The 9,586-nt window shown below is 42.5% G+C and overlaps 1 protein-coding gene across 3 annotated transcripts; it reads right to left on the bottom strand.

The window, feature by feature from the left end:
* Window positions 1–279: 279 nt before the first annotated feature.
* On the bottom strand, window positions 280–6,238 carry LOC123172620 (E3 ubiquitin-protein ligase RHF2A). Of its 3 annotated transcripts, none has more exons than XM_044589570.1 (8): window positions 5,944–6,238; window positions 4,690–4,856; window positions 4,562–4,608; window positions 3,345–3,407; window positions 2,722–2,830; window positions 2,235–2,620; window positions 2,053–2,163; window positions 280–1,971 (listed from the first exon to the last, which is right to left on the bottom strand). In XM_044589570.1, exons 2-8 carry the CDS (start codon window positions 4,828–4,830, stop codon window positions 1,659–1,661), a joined length of 1,170 nt encoding a protein of 389 aa, XP_044445505.1. In that variant the 5' UTR covers window positions 4,831–4,856; window positions 5,944–6,238; the 3' UTR covers window positions 280–1,658. The 3 variants fall into 3 exon arrangements, with proteins under 3 accessions (XP_044445505.1, XP_044445506.1, XP_044445507.1); XM_044589571.1 differs by having other exon boundaries at window positions 4,690–4,849; window positions 5,944–6,197; XM_044589572.1 differs by lacking the exon at window positions 5,944–6,238 and adding an exon at window positions 5,861–5,876.
* Window positions 6,239–9,586: the final 3,348 nt, after the last annotated feature.

The raw sequence follows: 9,586 nt of genomic DNA, 5'->3' as shown, positions 1-9,586 counted from the left end.
TCTTTTACCGATTTCTGTGTAATTAGCAGAAGAGCTCGTGTGTTGCAACGGGAGAAAAAGATACCACATGCCCCTAACCCAATAATCCTGAGTCAAGACCCCAATAGGTCCATGTTCTTTATTTCAACATGACATTCCATCTGTTTTGCCGTTTGTCCCCCGTCTCATTCTTGCCTACGATGACCTTAGTGCTTACAGAACCACATCGTGTTTGAAAGTGGTCAATCCTAAGTCGTCTCTCTCTCGGCATAAGATGAGAATATTTTTTTCCCTTGCTAGGTTTTGGCAAGGTGTGCATGTGTGGTTATCGATGGTTTCTTTCGTCTCCAATTTTATTTGTCGAGGTGTTCATTTGCAATCCAGATCGGCACTGGTACGAAAGAAAGACGGATCGTGCGCTATTGATCAAGGTTTCGCTCTAAATAGCATTTTAAAAATGGTTAAGAGATAAAATGAAATCATATTCAGATTGCACATATTTTTTCTAATCAAATTTCATATATAGCATGTTAAAATTGGAGTTAGGGTTTAAAAGATATGAATATTTCAAAAAAGCATTTGCTCTCGATGGATTGCGGGTTAATTACCATAAAAGGCATGGTGTTTCCTATAAAAATGCAAAAAAACAAAATGTTTGTCACTTAAAAGTGAATTGCAGGTTCATTACCACGAATTGTAGGGGGTTTTCTGTAAAAATAAAAACAAAGGGACTTTATTTCACTGGACGCAATTATCTTAAGGTACTTCTAAAAACAAAGGTGGGCACATTATGTACTTTTTTTCACAATCATAACGTGCCCCCTTTGTTTCACTGGTAAAAGGACGCGATTATCTTAAGGTACTTCTAAAAACAAAGGGGGGCACAATCATAACGTGCCCCCCTTTGTTTCACTGGAAAATCACGTCCTTTTACCATTGGGAGTTTCTCCATTCATTAGTGGTAACTAACTCTGAGATTTTTTTTACTACAATTAGCAAAGCTTTTACCATAAGGTGGCAAGAGGTTGGTTGGTCGTGCGCATGGTGTCTAACTAGAGCATAGAATTAGCGCTTTTGCGCTCAGGCTTTATAACCTAAGTTAGCACTAAACTATCGCATTAGTAAGGCAAGACAGTCAGTTGGATATATTGTTGTTATCTTCTACTCCCTCCGTCCGGGTTTAGTAGGCCTAAAGACAACTTCTCTTAGACCAAGACACATAATAATTTGCTCACATAAATTCTTCAATTCCACTCTCAATGCACTCTCTCACATGCATGCAGCCAATGAAAAAGCACGCATGAAGTGTATTAATTTCCCATTCATGGCACCAACAACAATGGCTTTCAAGGCAACCAATGAAATGGTTGCACGCATGCACCTTTCCAAAGCGAGGCCTTATAAAAAGGGACATGCTTGTGATGCTAAGAGGCCTAATAAACCCGGACGGAGGGAGTACTACCTTAAGATAAATAATATAATCTAACGCAAGACAGTCAGTTGGATATATTGTTGTTATCTTCTACTACCTTAAGATAAATAGCATAATCAAAATAATTCACAGGTATAGCAACATAGATCACAAGTTCACAACCAACATTTTTTCGGTAGAAAGATGTAATACCTTTGAAGATGAAGAATGGGAACATGCAGGCCTTCTTCAGAAAGAGTAGCATGCACTAATTTGAACCAGACATGGTCACACAAGGGGTAGAAGTGTTGCTAGTACTCGTAGTAGTATTAGAGTTACTTTCGGTAACCCTCTCATTGCTTGGTTCTGTAGTGAGACAAACTTCAGAAGTAGATGTTGTTGGGCTATAGCTTGGTCTACCACTTCCTCTAGTTTCCAAACGCTCCATCATCCTCGATACAGATGCAATTCCATTATTAACTTCGCGTCTCACTTCAGAACCAAGATCAGACACAGATGAGTTACGTGAAAAAAGCCTCTCCTTCCACCCTCGAGTACTTTTTGTAATAGATTCTTTGTACCTGAATTGCATACAAGGTTAAGCAGCTTTGAGAAAAATATTTATTAAATTATAAGGAATACGTCCAAATAAATTTACGTACTTCGAGGAGACAGCATTTAAGCGCAACTTTAGAGAATCTGAGAAAGACTGAACATCTGATGGCCCAGCCCTGTCATTACCTACTGGAGTTGATTGTCCAGAGGAATGTCTCCTGATAACAGCAGAATCATCACATAATTTGATCACCAAAAATATTAGCATAGGCTGTATAGCTCAGTTTACCTGTTGAAAAACCTAGGACTGGATACGGGGGTACTATTTCCAGATGAAACAACAGCATCTTGTTCAGCATCGTAGGTAAGGACCCCCGGACTTTGGTTGCCTGCTTCTTCAATGGGATTAGCATGTGGTGGTAAGTCACCAACTCTGGGAACAAGAATCCTCAAGTCGTCAGCACCTTCACCCTGAGCAGAAGATGATGAAACAGAGCCAGCAGGAGTATTTGGATGTGCAGAGAAAACCAAGAACTGTGGGCTGCCATGAGAGCCAGATCGGTTCCTCTGCCCCTCTCTTCTACCATGTTGGTGTGACCTTCCCATTGCTGCAGCAGCAGCTAGGTGTTGCAGTATACGCTCTTCAATTTCAGCATCATTAGCAACAACAGGTAACTGCACACGATCACCATTTGAATTAGGATAACATAAGAAAAAGCACTTCACTGGTCAAAGCAGAAGAAATATGTCACAACAATTAGTTCCAGAATACATACATGCCGCACTTCGAAATCACCAAGAGCAGAATGATGAAATATAGTCGTATTTCGAGTTTGATTGGTTCTTATATTCCTCTCCCGCTCTACTGCCTCCAGAAGCTCTTGACTGAGATATTAGTACAGCCATAGTTAGAAAAATTCTACTCCCTCCGTCCCATATTAATTGACGCTCAAATGGATGTATCTAGCACTATTTCAGTACTAGATACATCCGTTTGAGCATCAATTAGGCCCTCTTTGATTCGCAGGATTTTCAAATCGTAGGAATAGGAAAAGTATAGGGTTAGAGTGGCATGCACACATGAATCCTACAGAATTAGCATGGAGTGTTTGATGGCACAGGAAAAGCAAAGGAATTGTAAAAAGAGATTGGAGTGGATGTTAGATTTCCTATGAAATGTAGTACAAAAGATTCCATAGGAAAAATTCCTATGGGATCCAATCCTATGAATCAAAGGACCAACATAGGAAAAATTCTTAAGGATTTCAATCCTCCAGAAATCCTATAGAATTCCTTTGAATCAAAGGAGCCCTAATATGGGACGGAGGGAGTACGTGTTGAACAACATGTTTGGCATTTGAATATCCAATGAATATCAATATATATTTCCAGCACTTGCCTGGTAGGATCCTTCATACTGACAGGCTGCCAGCACATAGGGCACTGAGAACTTCTTTGACACCTACAAAAATACTACCGATCATTAATGTATAATGCACAAATATTTGAATAGGGAAAAAACAGTCCAAGCAATAGCCATGTCAAAGCAGTTCTATACACGCTCAATTAAACTGTAGAACATCCCAAGGGGACTTTTCAAGTGAAATAGTTTTCCAGTAAATTCCCCAGTAGCTTCCAATGAAGTACCACCTCTGTAACTAAATGTAAGACATTTTTTGACACTATGGCAGTGTAAAAAAAACGTCTTATATTAAGTTACGGAGGGAGTATAAAATTTCACTAGCTATAGTATCAAATTATATTTGGCATATTGCAAGATCAGCAGAAGTGTTGCAAACCTTGTAGGCATGTACACCTCATACTTATGATACATACAAAATATGTGAAAGGTAAGTTACAGTTGTGTAATCATCCATTAATGAAAACAAGCAGTTATGGAGTTATAGTATGCATGTAGTTATGTTGTTCATTTTCGACCGCAAAAAAGTTAAGTACGGTATAAAAATTAGCCACATGAAAAGAATATCAGTAGATTGGTAGTCAAAAAATACTTCAACAATGTATCTTTAAGATTGTTAACATACAACGTCCAAAATCGATGATAAAAATATATGTCCTTGAAAACAGTGAAGACATGTACAGGCGGACATCTCAATAATTCGATGAAGTACTATTGCCAATACACAAGCAAATCATATAGGATTTGCACCCAGGAAAACAGTACTGGAACAAGCCACCAGCAGAACGCTACTAAGTAAAAAACATGATTTTTAGGGACAGGAAAAGAACAATTAATCAGACTCAAGCTGGCCAATCCAGCAACTGCAAACCGAACAACTGACCTAAAGCGTACCAGAAGAAAACAATAACAGTCTATCTAGCTCATCTAGCATGCATGTCAAAAAATGGGTAACCTACTAGGTCAACTTAGAGATATATGTATGGTTCACATAAAACCTTTTTTACGAAGGGAAGAGTAAAGTCTATTTTAAATCAAAACTTGAATTTAACAGAAGACGAGCAGATTTCATAGTTCTATTAACCATTAGATTCAGGAGCCATATGAGTTCCAGATGGAAATAGGTACAGAGCGCACAACAAAAATATATAAGGTGGCCACAAGTCATGAGCTGCATATTAAAGTCAGTATCATACCATTCAAGAATGCATTGGAGATGGAACTCATGTTTGCAACCTGTCAACTGGAAAAGAAGAAATCGTAACAAAACGGTTAGAAGCTGACCTCTGAGCAAACAAAATAACCGAAAGAAATGACATCTTACTGTGGAAGGATCACTCTCACAGAAAGCCTCAAGACAAATGCTACATGCATCATCACATGCATCCTGGACCCCACCCTCTACAAAGGCTGCAGGCGATGTCAAACTCTCCATCTTGGCTTTCTCATCAGTTCCAGATGCCATTGCAAAGGAAAAAACAGCCCTGGAATCTAGAAAATGGATGTAAAAATAAAGGCACAAAGTTAACACTTCAAAACATCATAGCACTAATAACATAGAGATGAGAGTGAACATGCTCACTCTGACATACGAAACCAGTTCATAACAGATTTAGCAACAACAGAAAAAAAGTGGTGATATACAAACCGAATCCAAAAGCAAATGGTGCCAATATTTTTAATGAGACTGTGTAAAGTAGAACACTACATTAAATGTTATACCAGTCAAAAAACCAATCTAAATCCGCATAACAACATCCAATTCACAGGCCACCGTGTTCCATTTCAAGTTAAACGGGCTATATTTAGTTACATAATAAGAATTGAACAAGTTTTAGATCAAACTATGTTGTCCCTGGTTATACTAGAAAGCCAAATAGGCAAAGAAAGTAACAATTATATGCTAGGATTACCAGCTTACAGTAAAGCATTCGAAACGAGCTGAACCATCAAGCATCCGAAAGGTGAAAGAAGTACAGAAAAGTATGTTTTCCATGTACTGAGACATTGCATAAATAATTCTGTTACAAAATGCTAAAGAACCTCATCTAAAATTGGCACCATTTATTGGGATAGTCTAACTCATCCAATTAGCAAAACAGAAGGACCACAGAAGTCATTACTTAACATTATGTCATCAGTGATCACGCACCGGCAAGAGAAAGAGGACCGCTATTTAGTAAGTGGTGGCTCAATCAGTTGCACTTGTCGCAAATTTATTTATAACCCCTCACTGAGATCAAATCAAATGTAAAGCAACAACACAACCGACGAAATTTGCATCGCATTAAGCACTTAGTGAGCTCAAACGTCTCTAATCATGATCCAAGATACCCTGTCAACTCGCAGCGGAAAATTAGGTTAAAATAAAAAATGCCAGACTGCCAAACAAAATACGCTACATATCGTTGAGAGAAAGCGCCAATTATCCGCTAATCGAACCCCGATTCGCAGTTCGAACCAAAAACCCAACTAAACTCAAAAACACCAGCTACCTAGCACATCGCCTGGAATTTCCCCACATCCAAACCCCGCGCTGAACACCGCAGAAGCAAAGCCTAGCAGCCGAGATGTTTACCGACTGTTCACAACCCCGAATCGGGGATGGCTCGCCGTCCGATCACGATCGCGACGAACAAAAAAGGTGGGGGGCGCGGGCTAGCTCGGCGAGGGTCCTCCTGATCTTAGCGGGCAGGACAGGGCGCCGACGAGACGCCTGAGGGTCGACCCGATTCGATGCGTGGATGAGCACGGAACCCTCTGTCTCCCTCTCGCTTTCTCTCTCGTCTCTGTATGAGCGAGACAGTGGGGAAAAGGGGAGGAAAGGAGGAGAAAGCTATTGCCAACAAACGCGTGCTTCATCTCCGCTCGGCCCCCACCTTACCAATGGGCCCCACTCCTATGACCACCTCACTTCGGGGTTTGCGCGCCCTCTGACGCGCATGACCTCACCATAAACCACTGACGTGTGGGGTTAGCCAAGTGTTATGGAGTACCGGTACGACCGCGGTAAGAAGGGGGATTGGAAGGTCTCGATAATGAGGTAAGTGGGTCCCATTTTAAGTACGCCTTGACCGCTTGTTCGCCAGTTCACGTTGCGCATCGGTGGGCGTTGCAGGGTAGGTGGTTCGAGACGGTGGTCGGTAAGAGTGTTTTTGTTTCGCGGGTGGGCATGGGTCCAAGGTGTCAGTCGCGTCAGCGGTGTTTTTTCGTAAAATCTATTATATTTATTATATAGATTCACTGGAAATACAAAGGAACATGGTACGTCCATTTTGCATCATATTTTCCTACTGTCATTTATAGTGTTTACATTCAATATAACACTTTTGTGAAGTAATTCTAATGTCTTTTCTCTTATAATATGTAAGATTTATACGAAGTGGGGGATTACTGACAGTTGGATTCTAGATCTGAAAAAGTATGTCAGATATGCCTAGTCTGCACATTTCCAAATAAGCTGAAATTTTAAAGAGATTTATTTTGAAATATATAAAAGAAATTAGAGAAAAGAAATAGCAGAGGGGGCCACCCAGGTGCCCACTAGGCACCAGCGCGCGCCTATTCCCCTCCCCCAGGCGTGCCCCGGTGGTAGTGGGCTCCCTGACCAGCCTTCGGCGCCCATCTTCTGGTATGTAAGCCCATTTGCCCTAGAAAAAATCAAGAGAGGACTTTCAGGACTTAGCGCCACCGTCTCGAGGCGGAACTTGGACAGGAGCACTTTTACTCTCCAGCGAAGCGATTCCACCGGGGATATTGAAGCCACCGTCATCACCAACAACCCTCTCATCATGGGAGGGCCAATCTTCATCAACATCTTCAACAGCACCATGTCATCTCAAAACATTAGTTCATCTCTTGTGTTCAGTCTTTGTATCAAAACCTTATATTGGTACCTGTGGGTGACTAGTAGTGTAATTGATGCTAGTTGGTTTATTTGATGGAAGATTATATGTTTAGATCAATTAAGCTATTCCATACCCCTCTGATCTTGAGCATGAATATGTTTTGTGAGTAATTACTTTTGTTATTGAGGACATGGGAGAAGTCTTATGTAACACCCCGAATCCGATGCGCCAGGTGTCTTTCAGTTACCCGCCGTCATTGCCATGTCATTTATTTGCGTGTTGCATCTTGCCATGTTATCATCTGCATTTCTTCTACATGTTTTTCAAAACTTGCATCCGTTCGGGTCCTCCCGGTTCTCTCCGTTGTCCGTCCTGAGCCCAACCACACTCCCACGCGCCGCGGCACCTCCCAGTCCTTGGTTTTGTGAGCCGCTGAAAAACGTTCTCAGAATGGGCCGAGATTTGCCGAGTGGCCTTGGTATATCACCGTTGGACCGCCCGTCAAATTTTGTTCCATTTGGAGGTCGTTTGATGCTCCAACGGTTAACCGAGTTAACCAAAGCCCCTCTCTCTTTGTAGCCCAACACCCCTCCAAACAGCCCACCTAGCCCATCTAACTCCCCTTCATGCTTTCCGCCGTTCGATCACGATCGTGTGGGCGAAAATTGCACCTCATTTGGACTCTCCTAGCTCCCTCTACCTATAAATTAGTCCCCTCCCCCGAAATTTCGGGCAAACCCTAGATCAAAACCACCCTTTCGCCCGCCGGACATGTCCGCCCGTCGCCGGACGCGTCCACCGCCGCCAGCCACGTCGCCCGGCCAATTAGAGGCTGCCACCTCAACAACCGCCGCCTCCGCGCCCAATCCCCGCCTGCCACGTCACCCCTCCGGCTCCCCACCATCGTCGCGGCCCGCTAGGCCCATCGCGGGCCCATGCGAGCCCACTGCCGCGCCCCGTGCACCAACCCGCTCCGCCGTCGTCGGACCTCGCCGCCGACCACCGCCCTTCGCCGCCGGTCGCCGGACCCCGCCGTCGGCGAGCTCCGTCCCGCCATGGCCGGACCTCCTCCACCACCGCGCCAGGACGCCGCCGTCCCTAGACCGCGTCGTCCATTGAACAAAATGACACGGCCCCGCTGCACCGCTTCGTCCCGCGGGATCCCCCGTCCCGTTTTCTGCGAGGTGAGAAATTGCCCGTGTCCCAGGTTTTCAACATCATGTGCATATGTTTGACATGCCATAACTTGATGCTTAGTGCTCCGTTTTGCGTGCATAATATATCAAAATGTTCATCCCAGAGTGCTCTTCATGATGGTCTAGTTTGTATGCATGTTACTATTCATATTGATGCCTTAATCCTCGTTGCAAAACTGCTAAATGATATAAACTGCTGAAATCTGTTGTTTGCTAACATCATGTATGCCTTTTGTGAGTGCCACAACTTTGTCCTTGTTGATGCTATAATGATGATCTTGATATGCACATGTTCTGCTCTTCATGCTCTACACGGTGGTGTGCTTTGCATTCATGTTATGGTGCATCTTGATATCTTAATCCATGTTGCAAAAGTGCATGTTGTTGTTAACTACTGAAAACTGTTGTAACTTGTTGATTTGTCATTTTTGTTGCATTTTGTGTGTGCATCTTATGAGCATGATGTCTATATGTTTTAGGAGCATCTTTATGCCATATTTATAGGGGTGCAATCCATGTATTTTTATATGCCCTGTAGTGAGTGCATCAAGCTTGTGAAGTGGGCCACATGCTGTTAACTTTATGTCAATGCTGAAACTGCTATATCATGTTGCCATGTTTGCTTGATGCTACCAACTAATCCATGCATAATGTGGAGATGCTTACTTGAGATGTTTTGTTGTCTATGCTATGCTCTATCATGCCATGCCTCGTGATGTCCTATATATGTCTTGTAGGATATGTTTTCATTGCCATGAACATGCTTATATAATGTTCCAGATTCCTGTTAACTTCATGATGCCTTGTTGTGAGGTTGTTATTGAGTGATCCATGCATCTTTTGGAGATACTCCAATTACATGTTTTGAAGTATGATATGAGTACTTTGTTTAACTGCCATGTTTGCCAATTTTGGATGTCATATGCCTCTGTTCCATGCTTGCAAACATGCCATCACAATGTTGCTGTTTTACACTTGCTGAAACTGTTTCAACTTTCAATCTTGTCATGTTGGTTCCCACTAATCCATGAGCCATATGTTTATGATGCCAGGATGTTATTAGCTCTTTGTTATGTTTACTTTGATGCCATGCCCTTGGTTGCTATGTTTACTTGCCGTAGCTTGTCTCTTTCTTGCTCTCAAGTTGCCATCATATTAACTCTGCTCATGCATATGC

This window comes from Triticum aestivum, unplaced genomic scaffold (assembly GCF_018294505.1).
Source record: "Triticum aestivum cultivar Chinese Spring unplaced genomic scaffold, IWGSC CS RefSeq v2.1 scaffold266224, whole genome shotgun sequence".
Classification (NCBI taxonomy): Eukaryota; Viridiplantae; Streptophyta; class Magnoliopsida; order Poales; family Poaceae; genus Triticum; species Triticum aestivum.
Note: the sequence above shows the minus strand (reverse complement) of the source record. Positions and strands in the feature narration are given on the sequence as shown.